Source organism: Pelodiscus sinensis, chromosome 24 (genome assembly GCF_049634645.1).
Source record: "Pelodiscus sinensis isolate JC-2024 chromosome 24, ASM4963464v1, whole genome shotgun sequence".
NCBI lineage: Eukaryota > Metazoa > Chordata > Testudines > Trionychidae > Pelodiscus > Pelodiscus sinensis.
The window spans coordinates 4,089,069-4,115,104 of record NC_134734.1 but is presented as its reverse complement, the minus strand read 5'-3'; the positions used below and the strand labels follow the sequence as shown (position 1 = coordinate 4,115,104).

The window sequence follows — 26,036 nt, the reverse complement described above, 5'->3', positions numbered from 1 at the left end:
CATCCACCCCCACCCCATGCCCCGACCCCCTCAGGTCCCCAACCTCTGTCCCCCTAGCCCTCTGGCCCATCCATCCCCGTCCCATGCCCCGACCCCCTCAGGTCCCCAACTTCTGTACCCCTAGCCCTCTGGCCCATCCACCCCCGCCCCATGCCCCGACCCCCTCAGGTCCCCAACCTCTGTCCCCCTAGCCCTCTGGCCCATCCATCCACCCCCCTCCCCATGCCCCGACCCCCTCAGGTCCCCAACCTCTGTCCCCCTAGCCCTCTGGCCCATCCACCCCCACCCCATGCCCTGACCCCCTCAGGTCCCCAACCTCTGTCCCCCTAGCCCTCTGGCCCATCCATCCACCCCCCTCCCCATACTCTGACCCCCTCAGGTCCCCAACCTCTGTCCCCCTAGCCCTCTGGCCCATCCATCCACCCCCTTCCCCAATGCCCCGATCCCCTCAGATCCCCAACTTCTGTCCCCCTCGCCCACAGGCCCATCCATTCACTCCCCTCCCCAATGCCCCGACCCCCTCAGGTCCCCAATTCCTGCCCCCCTAACCCACTGACCCATCCATTCTCCCCCCCCCCAACACCCTTGACCCCCTCAGGACCCTAACCTCTGCCCCCCAGCCCCAGCCCTGCCCCAGATTCCCACAAGTCCTGGATCTGCACCCACTCAACTCTCCTCCCTTGGGGCCCACGAAGGGGTCTCCCCTCCAAGCAGTGACCCCCCCCCAGCTGCCCACCCTCACTGCCGGGGAGAAAAGCCTGGGGCAACGGGCCTGGGACAGGGTGGCAGCCGTGACGATGCCAAACGTGGGCTTGGCAGACAGCGCCGGCCAGCACCCCAGGGGTTAGCGCCAGAGCCAAGCCACACGGGGCTTGGCCGCCTGGCCATGGGTGGGCTGCCAGGCATGGGCTCAGGATACGGGCCTGGTGAGAGCTGATCAGACCATGTGGCACAAGGCCAGGGGGGAGGTCAGGGCACCTGCTGGTCTGGGAGGGAAGTGGGGACTAGTGGTTAGAGCAGGGGAGTGCTGGACACCATGACTCCGGGCTCTATTCTGCTTTGCTCAGTAGTGGCCAGCACAACCCCACCCCACTTCCCCACAGGAGTCCCCGACTTCTCCCTAGGGAGGGACATAGGCCTCAGGGCCTCCAGAGAGGAACTATCACCAGAGCCACCAGGCTCATCGCTTCTCCAAGCCCCTTTGTTCTGGCCACTGGACCCCACTCCCCTGTCAGAGCCAGGGATGGAACCAAAGGGTCCCAGCTCCCCCTGCTCTAACCACTAGACCCCACTCCAGGAGAAAGCCCAGCAGTACCAGCTCCCAAGTCCCCCCGCCCCCACGCTGTAACCACTAGACCCCACTCCCCTGCCAGAGCCAGGGATGGAAGCCAGGAGTCCCAGCTCCGGCCCCTCTCTACCGTACAGCAATGCTCCGTGCTCTCCTACCTTTCAGTGTCCTCCTGGGTGTCTAACCCCGCGGCGGCTCCGGCATGCAGCTGGCAAGATCCTGTCGGCTGTATCCCAGGGGACTGGTGGGGAGAGACGTGGATGGACCCAGGTGGGCTCTGGAGCAACAGAGGGTCCCTGACCGGAGGCAGCAACTGGAACAACGACCCCTCTGCACGGCTGGGACCGGCCCTTCCAGAGAGAAGCTCCGTTCTGGGTCAGCAGGGGAGGGGGGATAGCACGTTAGGGGACCCCGGCTCTGATCCCCGGCAGTGGGGAAGGGGGACACCAGGCTAGGAGGCCCAAGGACTGATGCAGGTGGCGGAAAAGGGGACCCCGGTTAGCCAGGGCTGCAGGAGATACTGCCCTCCAGAGAGCTCCCACGCCACGGTGCCGGCCCCCCTTACGGATCCCACCGCTGGCTCTCAGCAAAGCTGGGTCCCATCCCAGGCCAGCGGCTGGCACTGGCATCCCCTCCCGCAGCCAGCCAGCCGGGGCGCCAGTAGCTCTGCATTGCTGTGAGCAAGCAGAGCCCACACACAAATTCCTCCGGCTCAGCGTGTGCGTGGGGGGGACCTGCCACCAGGGGGAGGGACGTGGCGGGGGGGGGGGGAGCAGCTTCACGGGCTGCCTGCTACTCCCGGCACAGCCTCTCTGCCTCCCAGAGCTGTGTGGGTTGGGCAGGTGGGCCCATAGGGAGAGCTGGGCTGTGAGGAGTTTATTGATGCATCTTCCACAGAGAGGCAGCCAGATACCGCAGGACTCCTGGGTTCTATCCTGGCTCTGGAAGGGGAGTGAGGCCTAATAGGTAGAGCTGGGGCTGGGTTCTAACCTGTTTTGGGACGAGAGAGGGGTCTAGTGGTTAGAGCAGCAGGGTCCCTGGGTTCTATCCCCAGCTCTATGAAGGGAGCGAGGCCTAGTGGGTGGGGTGGGATGGGACCCCTGGGTTCTCCTCCTGACTGATACAAGCCCATGGCGGTTTGAACTGAGGATCTGAGTTTCCCTAGCCAGGGGCACGTGCCACCCTCCCGCTGTGGCTTCGTTCCAGGGGCAGGAATTCCTGGCATGCCAGTCATGTGCTGCCAACACATTTCCCCCCTACGCTCCTGCAGTGCCCCTCCCTGCCCAGGACGGACCGAGTCTGGCACAAAGGAGCCCTGTGTCACGCCCCCAGACTGACACACGCTGGGCACACCCAGCAACTCTCCAGCTGATGGGACCCGTGCCAGGCCTGGGCTCCAAATCCCACATCCCTCTTTGCGAAAAGTGCAGACACTTGACACGCAGAGACAGGGAGGGTTCGCGCAGCACTGAAATGCAGCCACTTCTGGGGCGGGGTAAATATGGGGACAGTTTACCTGGCACTGAGCTCCCAGCGGCATCTTTGTGCAGCCATTCCCCTCCCCAGAGACAGCTGCATCCCTGCACTGGGCCACTCCTGTCCAGTGTTATGCGTGGCTCTGCCCCACCTCCCTGCCCCAAAGGTGGCTGCATGCCACCATGTGCGGCTGGTCCTCAGTTCTCCTGCACCTCAGCTCTGAGCCGTCCCCAGGCCTCTGCGGCTGTTCCCAGCTGCCCCGCCCCAGAGGCGGCTGCATCTCTGGCGTGGGCGGACTGAAGTTTCAAGGCTCCTTGTGAAATTTGCTACTGAACCCTGAGTCATCGGGGCCCATTCTGCTGCCAGTTACACCCGCAGGCTCTGCCTCGCCGAGCCGGGTGCCGCAGGGAGCCAAGCCCGCAGGATACGGCCCCTAATAATTACAAGGAGGATGCTTCGCTCCACAGAGCAGATGGCAGGCGGCGTGGCTGCCGTCAGATAAGGAACAGCTCTGCCTGCCCGTGCCAGCGTGACGGGACTCGCCAGTGCCAGCCAGAGCCACCCACCCCGGGCCAGCTCCTGCAGGAACCCCAGCGCCCCACGGGCCATGGGAATAGACGGGGGGCGGGGGAGTGGCACTGCATGCCCGGGGGTGGAGATTAGACAAGGAAAGAGAGAAAAGGGAGGGTGGCAAGGGAAGGGAGGGAGGGAGTGAGTGGGTAGATGGAAGGAGGCAGAGATGGAGGGATGGATGGATAGATACAGGGATGGATGCAGAGGGTGGGAGGGGCGGGAGGAAGGAAGGAAGGGAGGAAAGGGGAGATGCGAGGATGGAGGGAAGGAGGGATGGAGAGAGGGACACAGAGAAAGAGGGATGGATGGATAGATACGGGGATGGATGCGGAGGATGGGATGGATAGGAGGATGGAGGGAGGGATAGATGGATAGATACAGGGATGGAGGGATGGAAGGAGGGATGGACAGATAGATACGGGGATGGATGCGGAGGATAGGAGGGTGGGAGGATGGAGGGAGGGAGGGAGGAAGGGAGAGAAGGAGGGATGAACGGATAGATACGGGGATGGATGCGGAGGATGGGAGGGTGGGAGGATGGAGGGAGGGAGGGAGGAAGGGAGAGAAGGAGGGATGAACGGATAGATACGGGGATGGATGCAGAGGATGGGAGGGGCGGGAGGAAGGAAGGGAGGAAGGAAGGAAAGGGGAGATGCGAGGATGGAGGGAAGGACGGATGGAGAGAGGGACACAGAGAAGGAGGGATGGATGGATAGATACGGGGATGGATGTGGAGGATGGGATGGATAGGAGGATGGAGGGAGGGATAGATGGATAGATACAGGGATGGAGGGATGGAAGGAGGGATGGACAGATAGATACGGGGATGGATGCGGAGGATGGCAGGAGCGGGGTGCAGGCTGGGGGCTGAGGGTGGGCCCGGGCTGGGCAATGGCCGTGTGTCTATAGCAGCTGGGCCGTGACGGGGCAGGTGACACCGACAGGATGGGCGGAGCAGCAGAATGGGTCTGTGGAACCGCCCACCTCTGGGAGGGCCCTGGGAGCTGTTTATGGACCAAGTGCCGGAGGACCCCTGGGGGGGCTAGTGACACGAGACAGGGCAGTTTAAGTGCCACACACCCACTAAGTGCAAGTCCAAACCCCCACCAGTGACTGGGCCCGCACTGAGGGTGAGCCCCCGGTGCTACAGCGAGAGCGGGTGAAACCTGGGGATCCACTGTGGGCCCTCGCCTTGGGATGCAACTTCCAGCACAGTGTGTATACGTCCTGGATCCCTGCCTCCAGCGCAGTGTGTATGTGTCTCAGATTTCTGCCTCCAGCGCAGTGTGTATACGTCCTGGATCCCTGCCTCCAGCGCAGTGTGTATACGTCCTGGATCCCTGCCTCCAGCGCAGTGTATACGTCCTGGATCCCTGCCTCCAGCACAGTGTGTACATGTCTCAGATCCCTGCCTCGAGCGCAGTGTGTACGTGTCTCAGATCCCTGCCTCCAGCGCAGTGTGTACGTGTCTCAGATCCCTGCCTCCAGCGCAGTGTGTACGTGTCTCGGATCCCTGCCTCCAGCGCGGTGTGTACGTGTCTCGGATCCCTGCCTCCAGCGCAGTGTGTACGTGTCTCAGATCCCTGCCTCCAGCGCAGTGTGTACGTGTCTCAGATCCCTGCCTCCAGCGCAGTGTGTACGTGTCTCGGATCTCTGCCTCCAGCGCAGTGTGTACGTGTCTCGGATCCCTGCCTCCAGCGCAGTGTGTACGTGTCTCGGATCCCTGCCTCCAGCGCAGTGTGTACGTGTCTCGGATCCCTGCCTCCAGCGCAGTGTGTACGTGTCTCGGATCCCTGCCTCCAGCGCAGTGTGTATGTGTCTCGGATCCCTGCCTCCAGCGCAGTGTGTACATATCCCGGTTCCCTGCCTCCAGCGCAGTGTGTACATGTCCCAGATCCCTGCCTCCAGCGCAGTGTGTACGTGTCTCGGATCCCTGCCTCCAGCGCAGTGTGTACGTGTCCCGGATCCCTGCCTCCAGCGCAGTGTGTACGTGTCTCGGATCCCTGCCTCCAGCGCAGTGTGTACGTGTCCCGGGTCCCTGCCTCCAGCGCAGTGTGTACGTGTCTCGGATCCCTGCCTCCAGCGCAGTGTGTACGTGTCTCGGATCCCTGCCTCCAGCGCAGTGTGTACGTGTCCCGGTTCCCTGCCTCCAGCGCAGTGTGTACGTGTCTCGGATCCCTGCCTCCAGCGCAGTGTGTACGTGTCCCGGGTCCCTGCCTCCAGCGCAGTGTGTACGTGTCTCGGATCCCTGCCTCCAGCGCAGTGTGTACGTGTCTCGGATCCCTGCCTCCAGCGCAGTGTGTACGTGTCTCGGATCCCTGCCTCCAGCGCAGTGTGTACGTGTCTCGGATCCCTGCCTCCAGCGCAGTGTGTACGTGTCTCAGATCTCTGCCTCCAGCGCAGTGTGTACGTGTCTCGGATCCCTGCCTCCAGCGCAGTGTGTACGTGTCCCAGATCCCTGCCTCCAGCGCAGTGTGTACGTATCCCAGATCCCTGCCTCCAGCGCAGTGTGTACGTGTCTCAGATCTCTGCCTCCAGTGCAGTGTGTATGTGTCTCAGATCTCTGCCTCCAGCGCAGTGTGTACGTGTCTCAGATCCCTGCCTCCAGCGCAGTGTGTACGTGTCTCAGATCCCTGCCTCCAGCGCAGTGTGTACGTGTCTCAGATCTCTGCCTCCAGCGCAGTGTGTACGTGTCTCAGATCTCTGCCTCCAGCGCAGTGTGTACGTGTCTCAGATCCCTGTCTCCAGCGCAGTGTGTACGTGTCTCGGATCTCTGTCTCCAGCGCAGTGTGTACGTGTCTCGGATCCCTGCCTCCAGCGCAGTGTGTACGTGTCTCGGATCCCTGCCTCCAGCGCAGTGTGTACGTGTCCCGGGTCCCTGCCTCCAGCGCAGTGTGTATGTGTCTCGGATCCCTGCCTCCAGCGCAGTGTGTACGTGTCTCGGATCCCTGCCTCCAGCGCAGTGTGTACGTGTCCCGGATCCCTGCCTCCAGCGCAGTGTGTACGTATCCCAGATCCCTGCCTCCAGCGCAGTGTGTACGTGTCTCAGATCTCTGCCTCCAGTGCAGTGTGTATGTGTCTCAGATCTCTGCCTCCAGCGCAGTGTGTACGTGTCTCAGATCCCTGCCTCCAGCGCAGTGTGTACGTGTCTCAGATCCCTGCCTCCAGCGCAGTGTGTACGTGTCTCAGATCTCTGCCTCCAGCGCAGTGTGTACGTGTCTCAGATCTCTGCCTCCAGCGCAGTGTGTACGTGTCTCAGATCCCTGTCTCCAGCGCAGTGTGTACGTGTCTCAGATCTCTGTCTCCAGCGCAGTGTGTACGTGTCTCAGATCCCTGCCTCCAGCGCAGTGTGTACGTGTCCCGGTTCCCTGCCTCCAGCGTAGTGTGTACGTGTCTCAGATCTCTGCCTCCAGCGCAGTGTGTACGTGTCTCGGATCCCTGCCTCCAGCGCAGTGTGTACGTGTCTCAGATCTCTGCCTCCAGCGCAGTGTGTACGTGTCTCAGATCCCTGCCTCCAGCGCAGTGTGTACGTGTCCCGGTTCCCTGCCTCCAGCGTAGTGTGTACGTGTCTCAGATCTCTGCCTCCAGCGCAGTGTGTACTTGTCTCAGATCCCTGCCTCCAGCGCAGTGTGTACGTGTCTCGGATCCCTGCCTCCAGCGCAGTGTGTACGTGTCTCAGGCCCCTGCCTCCAGCGCAGTGTGTACGTGTCCCGGTTCCCTGCCTCCAGCGTAGTGTGTACGTGTCTCAGATCTCTGCCTCCAGCGCAGTGTGTACGTGTCTCAGATCCCTGCCTCCAGCGCAGTGTGTACGTGTCTCGGATCCCTGCCTCCAGTGCAGTGTGTACGTGTCTCGGATCCCTACCTCCAGCGCAGTGTGTACGTGTCTCAGATCCCTGCCTCCAGCGCAGTGTGTACGTGTCTCGGATCCCTGCCTCCAGCACAGTGTGTACGTGTCTCAGATCCCTGCCTCCAGCGCAGTGTGTACGTGTCTCAGATCCCTGCCTCCAGCGCAGTGTGTACGTGTCTCAGATCCCTGCCTCCAGCACGGCGAGTCTGTGTCTGGGGTTCCCAGCCCACCTCGTGTTCTCCCAGCTGCTCTGTCCTGGGGGTGTGACTGATTCCCCCACCCGGCCACAGCTGCGCTGTGCATGCCAGCTTCAGGGGTAGGGGAAAGGCCTCGGGGGCCTTGGCCATTCCCCCTGCCGGCAGGGCCCATGCGTCAGGACAGTGGGTGAGTGTGAGGAGGCCTCCCCCTTCCCAACCCACTCATCAGAGCCAAAGGATGCGTGGGAATCATCCCTCCACCTGCCCCTCCCCTGCTGCTTCCGTCCAGAGCCGTCGCGAGGGTGCCACGCCCCCAGTCGTTGGCTACTTACTGCCTGTGGGACGTTGCAGGTTCCAAGCTGCGCGGGGAGGGGAACATGCCAACGGGGTTTGGCTTGGACCCTCCGTGCTGGCCCCGTCCGGCCCAGGGCAGCATTTGCCACAGCGAGCGGGGAGGGGTAGTTTGGGGTGACCACGAATCGCACCCGCGTGGGCAGCCCGGGCCGGAGAATTGCTTGAGCTCCGCAGGGGGCAGCGTGCCGGGCACATCCGGGGTGTCCGCGCCAAACCTGGCAGCACGACGGTGGCTCGTGGGAAGTTCAGAACCCGGGGCTGCCGACGGGGGCTGCCGAGGCCGGGCTGAGGGGTGGTTCCTGGGGGGCATCGCCTTGCGAGCAGCCGCAGCAGCGTAGCTGGAGTGGGAGCCCAGGGGCGTGGAGGGAGGACGGGGGGTAATTGCCCCCAGCGCCATGCTTGGGGGGGGTCAATTTAGCTGCCTGTGACTAGCCCCTGCAGTGCAGCCTGGCCGAGACGGTGAGACCCGGCTTCTTTCTACGCCTCCGGGCGAGGTTGGAGCAAGCCCACCATGGCAACCCTGAATTCGGGGGACGGAGGGTGGCAGCTGGAGCTCAGGGCTGACTCCGATCTCTGCCCTCTCCCGCTCCGGCTGGAGGCTGGGGTGCAGCTGCAGGCCGGGCAGACCCCGGAGCTATGAGGGCCGACCCCTAGAGCTAGGTCTCCCCACTCCCTGGAGGGGAGGAAGTGGAAACCAGGGCCAGCTCCTGGAATCCCTTGCCCCTGGGAGGATCCTCAGCAAGAGCTGGATCCCACTCGCCAGTGGCCAGCCCCAGTGAGCTACCCCCACCCTGCAGTGCCCTGCCCTGACCCCTTCACCCCACTGCCATCCCTGAATCCTGCACCCTCTTCTGTCTGAGCCAGCCCCCAAACCCACTCCCCTGCCTGACTCCTTAACTCCCCCCGCGCCCCTCCAAACACTGACCCCTGCCCTGAGCCCGCCCCCAAACCCACTCCCCTGCCTGACTCCTTAACTCCCCCCCGTGCTCCTCCAAACACCGACCCCTGCCCTGAGCCCGCCCCCAAACCCACTCCCCTGCCTGACTCCTTAACTCCCCCCGCGCCCCTCCAAACACTGACCCCTGCCCTGAGCCCGCCCCCAAACCCACTCCGCTGCCTGACTCCTTAACTCCCCCCGCGCCCCTCAAAACACCAACCCCCATCTCGAACCTGCAGCCTGACACCGGAACCCCCTGCCCTGAGCCTGCCCCCGAACCTACCCCCCTGCCTGACTCCTTAACTCCCCCCGCACCCCTCCAAACACCAACCCCCATCCTGAACCCGCCGCCTGACACCGGAACCCCCTGCCCTGAGCCCCCTACATGTCCCATCTCTCTGCTTAAGAACGTGAGCAAAGCCAGGGATGTTGCTCAGCACTCTACAAGGGCTATTCACAGGCAGCTAAATTGGCGCCCTCCTAGCATGGCACCCGGGGCAACTGTCTCCCCTACCCGCCCTCGCTACGCCTCTGTTTCTGCCTCTCCAGCGCTCCCCCTTCCCCCAGAGCCTGACTCCCAGGGCAGGTGTAGGCAAACACCGTGCAGCAGGGAACTTCGGAAAACTGGCATGAATGGCTCTGAGAGGACAGTGAGGTCTAGTGGTTAGAGTGTGGCGGGGGCAAGAGGTGAGAGCCAGGTCTCTTAGGTTCTATCTCCGGCTCTGGGAGGGGAGTGGGGTCTAGTGGTTAGAGTGCAGGGGTAGCAGCTGAGCGCCAGGTCTCCTAGGTTCTATCCCCGGCTCTGGGAGGGGAGTGGGGACTAGTGGTGGTAGCAGGAGGCAGTGCAGAGCTCTCTGTGGCAGCCCTGTCCCTTCGCCCCTCGGTGGCTGGTTCTCAAGCACCAGGCTCCGTGCGGCTCCTCACAGCAGGTGGCAGCAGCCCCTGAATGGCACAGCCTGGCAGCGCCACCCTGCGCCCCTCCAATAACAAAGCTGTTTGTCTGGGGCTATGCAATCCGCTGACCTCACATGGGGGGAGGGGCCCTCGCAGGGCTGGGAGGCAGGAGCTGCGGGGGGGGAGTGAGGGGCACTTGCAGAGCGTATGGCTGTGCACGGGTGCACGTGCGCTGCCCCCTGCTGGAGGAGATCCATCTGTGTCACAGCTCCCCCCTCCCGCCCCCCCCCTGCGGAGGGTTGAAAAGATGCACCGAGCCAGGGGTCGTGTTGTGAAGGGGACTCACTCATCTTCGTCCCATTGTCTGGTCCCCTCCCCATTCCAGAGCCAGCAGCCCTGGCTCTCCCGGGAACCTCCTGTCACTGCAGCATCAGGCACTCAACGACTACAAACCGGGTTCTGCTTCCAGTGACCCTACAAAAAGAAACCAAACTGCACCTCCCTCGTGAACAGAGACCCTACAATAACAAACCAAACTGCACCTCCTTCATGAACAGAGACCCTACAATAACAAATGAAACAGCAAAGCCCTAGTGCACAGACCCTACAAAAACAATCAAACTGCACCTCCCTTATGACCAGAGACTCTATAACAAACCAAACTGCACCTCCCTTGTGAACAGAGACCCTACAATAACAAAGTAAACTGCACCTCCCTTGTGAACAGAGACCCTACAATAACAAAGTAAACTGCACCTCCCTTGTGACCAAAGACCCTACAATAACAAACCAAACTGCACCTCCCTTGTGACCAGAGACCCTACAATAACAAACCAACCTGCACCTCCCTCATGAACAGAGACCCTACAATAACAAACCAACCTGCACCACCCTCATGCACAGAGAGCCTACAATAACAAACTGTGGTGCACAGCCCCAGAAGTCAGGAGGCACTCTATAATAACAAACCAAACCAAACCAATCAGCCATCCCAAGTCTTTGCAGACCCAGAGCTACTGCACAGTCCCACTGCTTAAAATTCAGATTCTATTTCTGAACCTTAACTTAGTTGCAACCTTAACTAAGGCCGAGCTGGCATCCAGCTGAGTTGTTAGATCCAAAGTGATCCTTTGCCTGGCTCTGAGATGCAACCACCTCTGGGTTGGGGCAGCTGAGGAAACAGCCACATATAGCTCTGTAAAAGGATGGCTTGCCTGGCACCAAGATACAGTCTCCACTGGGCCATGGCAGCTGGCCCCCTCACCACCGGCCGGCTCCCTCACCACTGGCCCATCCTGCCGAGCCCATTACATAAGCTCCACAAGGACTTGCTGGGGAGAGAAGCCAGGAGTTCAGAGTAACATGGAGCCAGCACCTCGGGGCTGCACTGAAACTCCAGAGCCCTTGGCTGGAAAGTCACCATTATCTCACGGAAAGGAAAACTGAGGCTAACAGAAACCAGAACTCCCAGCCCCCTCTGCTCTAATCCAGTGGCCTGCACTCCCCTCCCAGAGCGGGGGCTAGAACCCAGCAGTCCTGGTCCCAGGGCGGCAGCAGCTCTCCCCTGGCCTATGCATTAGTCCCTTCCTTTGAGACCCTCCAATGGGCCAGACTACTTCCTGACCCTGCCAGCCAGAGCCCCCTCCATGCCCAGAAGCATGAAAGTGGCCAACCCCGGTTCTCCCGTCACCAGCTCCCAAAGCTGCTCCAGTGCCCCCAAGCTCCAAGGAGACACCTACCCGGAATCCACAGGGTGTCTAAGTGTCCGATCTCCGGGCTCCTGCCGAGACCTGGGAAGGGTGTAAGTCCCTGCGGCGGGTACCAGCATCTGCCAGCCTCGAGGGCCAGCTCACCAGAGCCAGATGGGCATGACGAGGAAGCAACAGAGCAGGCGGCCAGCACAATGGGCCCCTCTGTTAGGGAGATCGGGGCCAGATGTGGGGCAGGGCTTGTGTAAGGATGGGAGGTGCAGCAGGGGATGGGAAAAGGAAAGAAAAGGGGCTGGCGTGAGGTCCAGGAGGCCAAGGGGCCGGGCTCAGAATCTGTGTGGGGGGAGACAGGCAGGAGGAGTCCCCCCCCCACACACACACAGAGCTCCCCCACAAACCCACACATGCTAAAATACAGGCCCCATATACACAGCCCTCTAGTCCCCCCACACACACTACCAATGGGCCTCAGCTCCAGGCAGGCCTGGGGGAAATTGGGCATGGGGCCTGTCATGGCTCCTTCCCCACTCTGGCATGATAAATGCAGAAGTGGGGGCCAGCAAGTGTACCCCAAAGCCTTATCTACCAGGCTTTGGCATAAAACTTCCCCCAAGATCTTAAAACCCTAGATCTTGGGAATAAAACTTCTGCTGTCACCACCCAAATGTTGATAAAGAAATCAGGGGAAAGATCATTTGGGAAATCTTACCCCTAAAATAAAAATCAGGGCACACAATTAACCACTGCCAGGTTAATAAAAGAAAAGAAAGAACTTTTATTATTACAATAATATTCCTGTTGCAACCATAATGACTAGATGGGAAGGTAACAAAATATACTCAGAGGCTGCGTCTAGATTGGCATGATTTTCTGGAAATGCTTTTAACGGAAAAGTTTTCCGTTAAAAGCATTTTCGGAACAGAGCATCTAGATTGGCACGGACGCTTTTTGCAAAAGCACTTTTTGTGGAAAAGCGTCCATGCCAATCTAGATGCGCTTTTCTGCAAAAAAGCCCCGATCGCCATTTTCACGATTAGGGCTTTTTTGCAGAAAACAAATCTGGGCTGTCTACGCTGGCCCTTTTGCCTGAACGGGAGCAGAATAGTATTTCCGCAAGAAGCACTGATTTCAGACAGTAGGAAGTCAGTGCTTTGCGGAAATTCAAGCGGCCAGTATAGACAGCTGGCAAGTTTTTCCGGAAAAGCGGCTGATTTTCTGGAAAAACTGGCCAGTCTAGACACAGCCATGGAAAAAAACTCCATGGGCCTAGAACTTAGTTACAAAGAAAAGCCAAAACATCTTTTAAGCAGTGCCAGATCTCAGATCCCAGACCCAACCCTTAAAACAATAAAGCCTAAGGAAACTACCTAACCCTTACCCTACTCACAGAAAATGAAGAATTGTTTCTTGGCGCGAGAGAGACATGCTTGTCCCTCTCTGTAGCTGCAGAGGACTCACCCAGAGAGACAAAAGGAGAAAGGAAAAAACCCAAATTCCTTTGTCCCAGTTTGAAAGTCCCACCTACATTCCTACTGGTCACTCCACCTGGCTAGGTGTAGTTAACCCCTTAATCCCCAGGCTGCTGGCTAACCCCATAATCATGACAGGGCCTTTCCTCCCTAGGGGAAGTTGGCTCCAGTGCAGCCTCATGGCAGGGGATGGGCCAACTCAGAGGGGCAGGGAATGGGACATGGGGCCAGCTCCCACCCGGCGTCGGGGCAGGGACTGGTTGGCACAGTGGAGCAGGCAGTGGGGCATGTGCCCTTTCCTCTCTAGGGGGCACCAGCTCCCTGAGCTAGGACCGGGGAGCTCTGTGTCCACAAGCATCCAGCGAAGGGGTCTGTCCCCCAGGGCGGTGAGGGCCAACCGAGGCTAGCGAGTGGGCCGCATGGGTGGCCTCCTTCCTCTCAGGGGCTGCAAGATTGACCTAACCCCAGTGGTCTCCCGGGACAGGGCAGTTTTGCTGGTGGTGCCTGCACCCCTAGGAGGCGCAGATGGAGCCGGAGGGGCGCACTGATTGGCTGCTGGCGAGCGCCCGGCTCTCCCCATCAGCACTGTGTGCAATCCGCGCACCCCTCACGCCCCAGCTTTAGGGGAGTGTCACTTTAATAACCCCGGCAGGAAACCAAAATGGCAGAACCTGATCACCCTGGCCATGAGCAAAGAAAAGGTCTCGTCGGCCACATGCAGCATCCCTCGGGCCATCTGGGTTTGACCCAGGGAGCAGCGGTGAAAAGCCAGCGAGCAAACCCCCCCCCCCGCCAGTCCCCCATGCGGCTCACCGACCAACCCTGCCACTGCACCTACCGGGCAGACTCAGTCACTGCACGGTGCTCCTGGGCCCACGGCGCCACTGCTGGACTCCATGCAGAGGGGCAAAGCCTCACAAAACGTGGGTCCAGGGCAGCCGGGCAGTCAGAGGTTCAGGGCCAGCCTCTGCTGTGTGCAGTCCATCAGCCCCAGCTGGGATGTGTCAGGTCGTTTCTAAGGACTGAGCTGCAGGAGGAGGTGCTGTAGGAAGGTGGGTGGGTGATGGATGGATGGATTGGTTGGGTGGGTGGGCGATCGATCGGGCTGGCTGTGGAACTGAGGCAAAAGCCCCTATGCCCTGCGTGTTTTGTGTTCACGTTGGCTCTGTAGTTTGGGTGAATAAAGTAACCCCCTGGAAAGGGGAGCTGGAAGGCTCAGGCAGATCTGCCGTGGCACACACCGTGGACACGGGATGGCTGCATTGCATTATACCTAGGGGGGCAATGCAGGTGGATCTAAATCAGAGAACTCCAGTGTCGGGTGTCTGAACCAGATGCCCGGCTGTCCAAGGATGCGCCTCTTTTGGAAGGGAGATTTCTGGGAAGGAGCAGCGCCCCTGGCACATTTAGGGTGGCCAGTTTGGACTGGATGTATTCCCGGAGCTTCCGTGCGATAGCTTGCATCAAAGGTGCATCTTGAATCCCCGGAGGCTCCAGGGCAGCCCTGGAGGGTTGGCGACCCCTGCGCACACACCGACGAAACACGATTCCCATCGACAAAACTCCTGACTGACTCACAGGCGAAGCAAGAAAACGGGCTCATCGCAGGCCGGCGTCGGGCGGGTTGCTGGGTACATTCGGAGCCGCGGCGTTGTCAGCCAGGGCTCCAACGGCTCAAGAGCTTTGCTGCTTTGAATCACAGCGTCCAGAAGGGAGCGTCGGTGGCGAAAGCTGTGCGTGGATGGACATTGTGGGGTCCTGGATAGATCGGAAGGGCAAATCATCCCGCAGGGTCGGACAGAAAGCTCCAGGGGTGGAGCTGCCCCCTACAAAGAGGGTCACTGCAGAATCATGTCGCTGTCATCATGCCTGAGAACACCAGTCTTGGACTACAACCTCCCTGCGCTAGGACCTGTACGTGATCATTTATTAGGTGCATTATAGGCCCGCTTAGGCAGAGCCCATGGCTCCATTGTGCTAGGTAGTGTACATTATTAGTGCCATTTATTAGGTGCATTATGGTACCATGCAGGCACCCCAGTCAGGGACCAAAATCCCATGGGACTCCGCATTGTACATTACGGCTGCTGTTTATTGTGTGTATTACGGTAGCACATAATAGCAGGGACCAAAACCCCAAGGAGTTAAGCACTGTGTATTAATGGTGCCACTTATTAAGTATATTATGGTTGCAGTTAGGCATCCAAATCAAGGACTAAAATTGCATACAGTGTACATTAATAGAGCTATTTATTAGATGGATTATGGTAGCAGGTAGGCATCCGGGTCAGAGGCCAAAACTGCATATGGTGTACATTAGTGGTGCAATTTATTAGGTGTATTATGGTAGTACCAAGGCCCTCGTTCATGGCCTGTGGCCTCACCCCACTAGATGTTGTGCAAACACAGCAACAGAAAAAGCAGCCAGGGAGGGGAGCTGCCTCATTGCTGGTCCCCATTTGTGGCCGGCACTGGAGCTAAAGGGGAAACTGAGGCACCACAATTCTGAAGCCCCCCTAGGTGGGAGGTGAGGCACCCCCAGCCTGCCCTCCTGAATGTGCCAGGCGCCTGACCCAGTGTGCCCTAGTGCAGCCGGTGCCAGCACCTGGATTAATCCTCTTCTGGTCTGTGGTTTCAATCCCCCTGCATGCAGCAAGTGCTAAGTGGCAGCCGGTGGGTAGTGTGCGTGCCAGTCCCTGTCCTTAACCCTCCTCATTCCCCTGAGCCTCTGGGCCACCCGCTTCCGTGCCTGGGCCAGCGTGAAGTCAGACAGCAAGGATTTGGAGATGATCTTCGCCCATTTCTCATGCCAACGGCCCAGAAACTCTTTCGTGGTCGGTTGGGCCTCCAGTGAAGAGCTCCTGAGAGGCCTGGCAGCTAAACCAGCTGCAACCCCGGAACATCTGTCTCTGCTGCATCCTGGCACGTATCTCTCAATCGTTTGAGGTGCCACGCCCTACAGGCGCCCCGGGCAAAGCTACAATCTTGATTCATGCAGGCACGTTCTCGGGGCCTGCCCAGCGCTGGGTCAGGCAGTCAGAGAAGCAGCTGTCTCCGAAGACCTGTCAATTGGCAGGCCCCTGGCGCGGGGCGAGAAAGCTGGTGGCAGTCACGGAGCGTCCCGTCCCGGTGGACGGGCACACAAAGGCTGCGCTTGTGAGCGCCCATGAGTCACGGCGATCCTGCGGAGCAGTGTGACTGATTCATTGCGCAGACAAAGGCAGCAAGGAACAGAATCACCGGCCACCAACCCCTCGCAGTTGGGAGTACAGAATCGGCTGATTGTTCTGGGCAGCGGGGTGCAACGGGGAGGGTAATTAATTCCCCCTGGAGTATGCTGGCCAGCCCCATCCGGATACCTGCAGCCATTCTCCTCCTTTTCCCCTTGTAAATACAAGGCTGTGGGAGAGAGCGGGGCGGGGGTGGGGAGGAACAGAGTCAGGATTCTTGGGTTCTATTCCCAGCCCTGAAAGGAGAGTGAGGTCTAGTGGTTATGGGACTGGGACTCAGGACTCCTTGGTTCGATCCCCAGTTCTGGGTGGGGAGTCTAGTGGGTTAGATAAGGGGGGGGGGGGACTAGAAACCAGGACTCCTGGGTTCTATCTGAAGCTCTGGGAGGGCAGTGTGGTCTAGTGATGGGAGTCAGGACTCCTGGATTGTAGCCCTAGATAGGGGAGAAGAGTGGGGTTTGGTGCATAAACCCACGGGGAGGGCACCTGGGAGCCAGGACTCGTGGGTTCCATCCCTTGCTCTTCTCCTTAAGCCAGGCCTGGGCTCAAGGGACCCCTTGCCCTGAGGCAGCATGTGGGGGGAGGATCAGGGTAGACGGGCCCACTGCTGTGATGCAGCGCAGAGTGGGCTGCGCAGCTGGTAACTTGCCTAGGGAGAAGAACTGAGGCAGGGAGCTGACGGCAAACAATCCTAGGCCATGATGTGGAAGTCTGTGGGCTGGGAAGTCTATGGAAACAGTGACCCCTACTGGCCAGTTGGGGTGCCTGCCTCATGACAGCACTTTCAAAGTGGGGCATCTGTATGGAAGCACTGGCTTTCCAGTGGCCTCTGCTGACTGGGACGGGCACCAGGCAAAGCAAACCAGGGCTGCAAAGTTCTGCAGCACAGCGCCCCCTTCTGTCACGATGGGGCACTGGAGCCAGCCCTGAGCCCCCGTCCTGCCCCCTGCAGCACAGCGCCCCCTAGTGCTACACTGGGGCACTGCAGTTACTGGCAGGGGAGAGCCCCTTCCCTGCAGCACAGCACCCGCATGGGCGTCGGGGCCAGCCCCAGACTGCCAGGGGAGCGTGCCCTCACAGCGCTGCGCAACACAATGTCCCCGGCGCACACCCAAGCCAAGCTGCTGGTCGATGCGTTTATTCCGCAGCCCCTGAGGACGATGTACCCCCACTCGGCCGCAGCTCCTCAGGCCATGACGGCCCCTGGCTTCCTGCGGCAGGACTGCAGGATGCTGAGGAAGAGGAGGAAGATGAGGAAGATAGACAGCCCCACCACCAGGGACTCGATGGCCGAGTAGGCGCGGGTCAGCTCGGGGGCAGGCACCAGCGCCCTGGGAGGGGTGACGAGGAAGCGGCCCGCCAGCTGCCCGCCCACGTAGCACTGGTAGTAGCCAGCGTCGGTGCCATTCCAGGAGGAGAGGAGCAGGGTCCCGCCGCCGGTCACCTGGTCCAGGCTGATGGAGCGGTTGCGCTGACGAAGGTCCTGCCAGGTCAGGGCGGTGGGGCCTTCCTGCCAGTACACGGGGCTGGGGGAAGACAGAGAGAGGGCTGGGTGCCAGGGGTCTCTCCTCTGGGAGAGACTGGGGTCTAGAGGTTAGAGCCGGGGGCTGAGGATAAAGCATTACTCAGGGGAGGGGAGGTGCAGGCTCCAATCTGGCCCTAGGGCAGCAGATTGGCTGGCTCAGGGATGTGGGGCGTGTCCCCTCTCAGGAGCATTGGCTGGAATGAGTTTAGCACATCTCGGTCCGGTTCAGCTGGCCCCCTTGGTCTCAGGACCACAGGCCGAAGGCTGGCTATTCATCATGGGCGGCGGGCGAAGGCCCAGCTGGGGAAGCCTAGTGCCAGCTCCGCCCCTTCTGCCTGAGGCTCCGCCCCTGAAGCCAAGCCCCTCCCACTTCAGCCTGATCCTTCCTTGCCACCTGGAGGGCAGCCTTGGCCCCAGCCCCAGCTTTCCCCAGAGGCTATGCCTTCCCTTGCCTGCATTACTGGCTACCCCTGCTATTCATGGAGCCTGATCAACCATAGAGGAAGAGACTCTGTGGTGTGGGAGTGGGGGTCTGGGGAGCTGGGCTGGGGGGCTGAATTGGCCCCGGGGGGGTCTAGGAGGCAGGAATCTCCCTCCCCTAGTGCTTATCTATGGAATTAACAGGCAGCAAAAAATGTCCAAGTCATTTTCCCCCAGTGAAACTACCTGAGATGCATCTGGCCCACACAGATGACATTACAGCCCCCCCCCCACAGCTGATGGCAACCCCATCAGAGCCTCAAACACAGGCAGGGGCTAGGAGGGGTGTGATCAGAGGTCTGCAGCAGGTAGCTGCGCTCATCTGCACCAGTGTGTGATGAACATACACAGCCCGGCAGGAGCGGAGCTGGGATCCCACCACAACAGGGTTTTGGGCCAGGTTCGGTCCCTAACATCAGCCACAAAAGGGCGACCCGGCAATCACTGTTCATGAGGTGTTCCAGCCAAAAATTGGGAGACTGGCTTAAAAAGCACCAGATTGACTTCAAAAACTCCTTGTCCTGTTCAAAACATCGTGAAATTGGCTTTAAAAAAAAAAAAAGCATGAGGCTGGCTAAAAATCTGTGAGAGCAGCTTCCAAAAACCATCAGGTTACAAAACGTGATCAGCGTCAGGCTGGCGTCAATTTGCCTTCTGATGCTGGAGGTGGGAGGAGTCCTGTGTCCGAGGTTTTCTGCCGTGCCTAGGGCCCTACCAAATTCACCTCCCTGAAAAGTCTCATGGACCGTGATCTCTGGTCTTCGCCCATGAAATCTGGTTTCTTGTGTGCACAGATTTCACAGAGGAGACCAGCGTTTCTTCAACTGGGGGGCCTGACACAAAAAGAAGCTGCAGGGTGGGGGGTTGCGAGGCTATTTTACGGGGGGGGGGTCACTGTATTGACACCATTACTGCTGTGCTGCCTTCGGATCTGGGTGGCCAGAGAGCAATGGCTGTTGGCCGAGGGCCCAGCTCTAAAGGTGATGCCCCTGCAGCAGCGCACAAGGGTGACAATCCCATACCAGGCCATCCTCACTTCTGTGCTGCTGCTGATAGCAACTTTGCCTTCCGAGCTGGGCTTCCCGTCAGCAGCCGCTGCTCTTCAGCTGCCCAGCTGGAAAGGCAGCGTCGTCACCAGCAGCAATGCAGAAGTAAGACCAGCCACGCTACAACCCCCTACGATAACCTTGATTCCCCCCAGATCCTTTTTGGGTCAGCGCCCCTACAACACTTACATTTAAATGGCTGACATCATGACTCTGACACATTTTGAAATCCTATGACCATGAAAGTGACCAAAATGGACTGCGAATTTGGGAGGGCCCTGGTCACGAGGGCAAGTACTGGTGGTTCTGTGAACGCTCAGAGGCCTGAGGTCTAACAAGCCTCCAGCATCTGAGGGCTTTAGGAAAATCGCGAGCCACGGTAAAATCATGAGCACTGGTACCGCTGGCTGCACCCCGGGCATGAATTAACGAGACGATGGGATTTTCCTGTCGGCATCTGGGACGAAGTTAGTGGGTAGTGAAAGCTACGAGTCAAAAGCCCCCAGAAGTGGATGCTGCTGAATTCCCTCAATGGGAGCTGACTCCTTTGCAGCCCAGGTGCTGGAGTTCATAGCCACTCTCAGGGCACTGAGGTTAGAAAAGGGACTTGGTGTTAGCCACTGGCATCAACACTGATTATCAGGGGAAACCACCCCTACCCTGCCTCCTGCAGCACAGCACCCTCTAGTGCCATGCCAGGGCATTGGGCCAGCCCTGCCCCCAGGGGAGAGCCCCTCACCCCACTAGCGCCCCCCCTAACACAGGGCTGGGCCCCCTCTCTTCCGTACTGCCCCCTGGTCCTGCAGCTCCTGTTTCGACCAGGGCGAAAGTTCAACGTGGCAGTGAATGATTAACCAGGCTCCACTTCCCAACACCCACACAGGAACCAGCTGAGTGCAAACAAGCGGGGGCTGGTTCCTTTTGACGCTTTCTAATCTACCCCCATTCCTTCCTCCAGCTCCACCCTGCCTGGATTACCCCCAGCCACGTTCATTAAGGCCAGATTCTGCACCAGACCTGAGCTCCTGCCTAGGAGATTTTTCAGAGATGGGGGCGGAGTTGGGGTATTGCTCTGGTTAGACCCATGGATCTAATCTGGGGCAGCACGGGGGAGGCCTGATACTGGGATAGATGGGCCCATGGGTTTGATTCTGGGTGGCAGGGAGGGGGCCTGATACCAGGGCAGGTGGGCTCATGAGTCTGATTCAGGGATAGGGGGGTGGGAATAACTGGCTGCATGGGTTCCTGGGTCTCCCCACATGGCATGGCTCCTTGTACCTGTATATAGAGGCCATAGGGCATCTCAGCCTGGCGCCGGCACGGGGCAGAGCTCGGTAGCGGGTGATGACAAGGAGGGGGGGCCTGCTTGGTTCATCCTGGCCAGAGACGTAGGCCCTGTCACATGGCACCTCGCAGCTCTCTACCCGCAGCTCCGGCCCCCGCTGGGGCAGCCCTCGCCCGGCCAGCCCGCATGGCAGGGGTCCCTCGGGGCGCGACACCAGCCAGGCGTAGCAGAACCCCACCCGCTTCCTCTCGCCGGGGCCTCCGCAGCGGTCACAGGGCTGCCAGGGGGTCCAGGCGGTGAACAGCTGCCCCCGGACCCCGCCAGCCAGCTTCACGGTGGTGTTAGCCAGGGCGGCCTCTCCCAGGCTGGCGTGGCTGATGTGGAGACGCTTGGCGTCCTGGAAGTCCACCTCGTAGTAGGCCAGCGTGGCGTCGCCCTGGCGACAGGTGTAGATGCCCGAGTCCTCCACGCCAGGATCCACAATCTGCAGGTCGCCCTCGAGCAGTCGGGTTTTCAAGCGCAGGCGCCACAGCTTGGCGCGAGTGGGAATGAGCGCCAAGGGGTGCCCGGTGCGGATGAAGGTGGCTGGCCGCTCCCCGCGCCGGGAAGGATCTACATACTGCCAGGAGATCGGGCCCTGCTGGGGGGTCCCAGGGCATCTCAGGGTCACAGGGTTGTCTGAGATCAAGGCCAGGGTGCACGGGCGGCCCAGGAGGCAGGGCACCGGCAGGGAGATGCCTTGGGACAGGTCGCCATGGGCCACGGCACAGATCAAGGCAAAGAGGAAGCTCAGGGCCACTGCTTGGGGGCACATGGCTGGCTGGCGTGTGCCCAGGGGCTGAAGCAAGAGGCAACGGCTTGCTGACCTCATTGTGATATCATCAGTCAAAGAGTGAGGTCATAATTGCCCTAGCTCAGCAGGGGCCAGCAAGGGAGCCCTAGGGAAAGCACATTGGATTCTCAGCTCCCTGGGGTGAATCCAGAGTCACCCCAACTGCAGCGGGGTGACAGGTCAGAGCTGGGTTCAGATTGCAGCTCTCTGGGGTGAATCCGGAGTCCCCCCTTGAATGCAGCAGGGTCAGAGTTAGGGTCTGTTCTCAGCTCCCTGGTGTCAATCTGGAGTCACCCCTTAATTGCAGCGGGGTCAGAGCTGGGGTCTGTTCTCAGCTCCCTGGGGTCGATCCGGAGTCACCCCTTGACTGCAGTGGGGTCAGAGCTGGGTTCTGATCTCAGTTTCCCTGGGGCAGATCCGGAGTCACTATCGATTGACCTTTCACTATCAGTGGTAAATAGGCCAATGGAGGGATGATAGGAGTTACTATAGAGAATTTTTCTTGGGTGTCTGGCTGGTGAGTCTTGCCCACATGCTCAGGGTTCAGCTGATCGCCATATTTGGGGTTGGGAAGGAATTTTCCTCCAGGGTAGACTGGCTGAGGCCCTGGAGGTTTTTCACCTTCCTCTGTAGCATGGGGCACGGATCACTTGCTGGAGGATCCTCTGCATCTTGGGGTCTTCAAACCATCATTTGAGGACTTCAGTATCTGAGGGTATGTCTACACTACCCTCCTAGTTCGAACTAGGAGGGTAATGTAGGCATACCGCACTTGCAAATGAAGCTCGGGATTTGAATTTCCCGGGCTTCATTTGCATAAGCGGGGTGCCGCCATTTTTAAAACCCCGCTCGTTTGAACCCCGTGCAGCGCGGCTACACGGGGCACGAACTAGGTAGTTCGAACTAGGCTTCCCTGTTCGAACTACCGTTACTCCTCATTCCACGGGGTTCGAACGAGCGGGGTTCAAACGAGCGGGGTTTTAAAAATGGCGGCGCCCCGCTTATGCAAATGAAGCCCGGGAAATTCAAATCCCGGGCTTCATTTGCAAGTGCGGTATGCCTACATTACCCCGCTAGTTCGAACTAGCGGGGTAGTGTAGACATACCCTCAGATATAGAATACAGGACTATGTGAGAGGATTATCCCAGGAGTGGGTGGGTGAGATTCTGTGGCCTGCATTGTGCAGGGGATCAGACTAGATCATAATGGTCCCTTCTGACTTTAAAGTCTATGAGTCACCCCCTGACTGCAGGGGGGTCAGGGCTGGGTTCTGATCTCCAATACACATGTGTAAATTCAAAATGCCCCTCCCCGCCATGCTGTGGGCATCCCTAGCCTCTGACTGCCAGAAACTGGGAGCAGAAGATTAGAGATGGGTTACTTGATGATGGCCTGTTTTCTTCATTCTGGCCATGTTTACACTAGTAAATTCGACTTACTAACTCCTGATCTAACAAATTTGAAATAGCACGTCCACACTATGGGGAAGCCTTGACATTAGTCCGAGGCCAGCTCTGTTAATGTGGACGCGTTACCTTGGACTTAGAGCCTTAGGAAGTACTGGAGAGTCATTAGTTCGCAATAGTCTGGGAAATAATGATTTCAAAATACTGGCACTGGAGCATCCGCACTACCGCTATTTCCAGGTAGCTGTTTCGGAATTAGCATTACTCCGGATGAAAAGCAGGAGTACAGATTTCGAATTCTGCAGCTCGTTTTTTTGAAGTAACAGGCTTGGTAGGGAGGATGCTCTGCTTACAAATTTGACTGGGAGTTGGGTTGGGAGGGGTGATATTTCAAAATAAAGTCCTAGTGTAGACCAGGGCCCTGGAAACACCTGGCAGTGCCCACTGTCAGAAAACAGGATCCTGGGCTAGATGGACCTTTGGTCTGACCCAGTATGGCCGTTCTTATGTTTCTGTTTACGATAACGCTAATGAAGTTAGAAGAGTCACTCCCCATTTAGCCACCAATTCAGGAAAATATTTAACCACGTTTAAGTGATTTCTCAACGGGAGTGAAGTCATTCCGCTGTAACCACATGCATATATGTTTGTGGGATTGGGACCTTACAGTTTTCTCTATGAAAAGTCTTTGAAAAATTTACTAAGGATGTTAAGTATCTGGTAATTGACTATTCTATTAGTCGATAGGGCATCTCTGCCTTTGAAGTGTTGGCCACACTTCAAAGGCGAAAGTGCCACCTGGAGCCCAGGGTCAGCTGTGGACTCCCCCACTGACCCAGGCTCCATGTGGTGCTGCCATTTTGAATCACTGTGTGCAGCCTGGGGACACCCCAGCTGGCCTGAGGCTGCATACGGCTTTTCAAAGCAGCAGCGCCATGTGGAGCTCGGGGTCTGGCCCCAGGACTCAAGTGGCGTTGCCACTTTGAAGTACCCCGTCTTCTTCTCCCCCCTGCTGCCTCTATCTGATAGAGGCAGCAAGGTGGGGAGAAGCGACTAGTCGACTATCCTGTTGACTATACGTTACGTATTTGCTTATCGGATAGTCGACTAGTCCTTCACATCCCTAAGCTTTACCAGCCTCGGTAAAACCATCCCCAACACTTTTCCAAAGATTCTCTTATTCTGCCCTCCAAAAATGAGTTCCCCAAACTCTGTCATCCTTACATTCAAAATCTTTTCTCTTTGTAAGAAAAGACTCAAATACTTTCAGTCCTTAAGAAAAGTTTGGGAAAATGTCTCCTCCACAAAGTTGGAAAACCATTTTTGCCCCAGATTTTCATAATGGAACCTTTTCCCTTCAGAACCTTTTTCTTCCTAAAACAATTATGTTTTGAAGAGGTTTTGTCCATTAAAAGGAATTTCTGAAAGTTCCCACCCCTCAAAAAAAGTTTGTACAGTATCACTTTTCCACTTCTCACGCAAAAAAAATAAAAATAAATGTGGGGTAGGTAAATATTTGAGGGAAGCGGGCTAATCATAGAATCACAGAAGCTGAGAGTTGGAAGATACCGCAGGGTGTTAGCTAGTCCAATTTAAGGATGTTAAAATGCGATTATCTGGCTAATCTGATTAGTCGATAAATCAGCTGGCTCACGCCAGCTGTAGAATCACCCGCGCTGTTGCTTTGTATTTTCAATGTAGTAACAATCGCTGGGGTCTTACTACACTTAAAAAGCAGAGGCGTAGCAGCGATCAGTGCGAGCTGGGACTGCTCGGTCCCAGCTTGTACTGAGTCTGGCAGCCTCTGTTTGCAGTGGCTAGGGCTGGCCATGGTGATGGGGGCTCCCCACAGCACTAGCTCCTGTCCTATCCTGTCTGATAGAGGCAGCGAAGACTGGGGGGGGGCACTGCAGAGAGCACAGGGTGAGCGGGGGGGGGGGGGGACTGCTTGAGTCCCCACTCACCCCATGCTCCCTGTGGCACTTCTGCTTTTGAAATGTACAAGAGCCCCGCTCGCACTGTTTCCCCGCTGTGCCTCTCCCTCCCCTGCCCCCGACTCCTTCTTCCCACCCTTGCTGCCTCTCTGAGGCATTTGCTTATCGGATAGTTGACTAGCGGCTAACATCCCTAGTCCAACTCCATATTCAAAGCAGGACCAATCCAACTATATTATCCAGCTGTGAAAGGAAGGCAGATGCAGAACTCCGGTAAGAGCCAGCCGGGGCACTCGGCTGCAGGACAAAGGGGCGGTGTACTCCCAGCCGGGCTCCAGGGGGTCTCCTGACGGCTGCTGTGCTAAGCAGCAGGCAGGTGAAAGGGACTGGCTGGGGTTGCGCTTTGCACTGGTCTGGGACTGCCCCAGCCATGAGCCCTCTCCCCCAAGCAACACACAGCATCCCTTCATCCCTCTTCCTCCTGGCTACACAGGGAGGGAGCAAAGAGGTGAGTGACCCATGCTATGACTCCCGACAGAGATGGAAGGGGAACAGCAACAAGCAGCACCTGTAGAAATCGGAGGGGTGGAGACCCTTGTCCCTATGCACTCCCCCCACATCCCAATCCTTCTGCCTAGAGCCCCACACACACTCCCAACCCTGATTCTTGCATCCTCACACAGCCCTGACCACTGCATCCTCCCATATCCCCGCTCCCTGCACTCCACCCCACACTTACATTTCTTACAAACACTGTCATATTGCACCTCCCTAGCCACCTGCCTGTTCCCCCCAGGGGGCAATACAACAAAACTTGTAAGAAGTTGAAGTTCTTTCACCCCCTCACTGTTTTCTTGCATTCCCACACCAGTCTGTTGTGTCTTCTCTTCTCTTCCATTGGAAGATCCTTGGCAACAAGGACTATCTGTTGTGTGTGCGGGTGGTACCTACCACTCTGGGATCTTGGTCCAAGATTAAGGAACCCAGGTGCTCCATCAATCTATATAAAATAATTAGTAACACACTTTTTTGAAACTTTTTTGGAAGGATTAGAAGTTTTAGAAACTTTTTTCATATGAAAAGTTTTTTAAACTGTTTTTCCAGAGGTGGAAAATGTGTTAGAAAGTTGTATTGAGCAGGGAGTGACGTTTCTGACTTTTTTAACAGGAAAAAGATTTTGAAACTGTTTTTGAAGGGGGAAATGTTTGGAAATTTTTGTGGAAGGAGAAAATATTTTGGAATTTCCTGGAAGGGGAAGCAGTTTTCAAACTCATAATAAAGTTTCAGAAATGTTCCTTTTAAAACATAGGAAATGTTTCTGAAACTCTTTAGAGGCAAAGAAGTATTTGAAGCTTGCTTTTGGAGATGGAAAAAGTTTTCAAAACTTGTGTTGAACTGAAGGAAAGTTTTGGACTCACTTTTCAAAAATTAGTTTTCAAAACCATTTGTTGGCCGTGGGAAACGTTTGGGAAACTTCTTTAGCAGGGGATAAAGTTTAGAAAGTTTCAGCTCTTCCACCCCCAAGAGTTTCTAAATCTTTTTCCAATCCCAAT

General features: G+C 57.9%; 2 protein-coding genes across 6 annotated transcripts in view; both read right to left on the bottom strand.

Annotated features, from left to right (window-relative positions):
- The window catches only part of MAG (myelin associated glycoprotein), a 34,546-nt gene extending 21,811 nt beyond the window's left edge, over positions 1 to 12,735 (bottom strand). For 3 of the 5 annotated variants that reach the window (XM_075907228.1, XM_075907225.1, XM_075907229.1), the window contains exon 1: positions 1,447 to 1,975. The gene's annotated coding sequence lies outside the window, so the exon portion shown is untranslated. Of the gene's footprint in view, positions 1 to 1,446; positions 1,976 to 11,305; positions 11,436 to 12,662 lie in introns of those variants that run through there. The other 2 variants (XM_075907227.1, XM_075907226.1) reach the window with 2 other exon arrangements.
- A 4,361-nt stretch (positions 12,736 to 17,096) lies between these two features.
- FAM187B (family with sequence similarity 187 member B) lies at positions 17,097 to 21,196 on the bottom strand. Its single transcript, XM_025183778.2, has 2 exons — positions 20,304 to 21,196; positions 17,097 to 17,500 (listed from the first exon to the last, which is right to left on the bottom strand). The coding sequence occupies exons 1-2, from the start codon at positions 21,179 to 21,181 to the stop codon at positions 17,161 to 17,163; spliced, it is 1,218 nt and encodes a 405-aa protein (XP_025039563.2). The 5' UTR covers positions 21,182 to 21,196; the 3' UTR covers positions 17,097 to 17,160.
- Between the last annotated feature and the right edge of the window lie 4,840 nt (positions 21,197 to 26,036).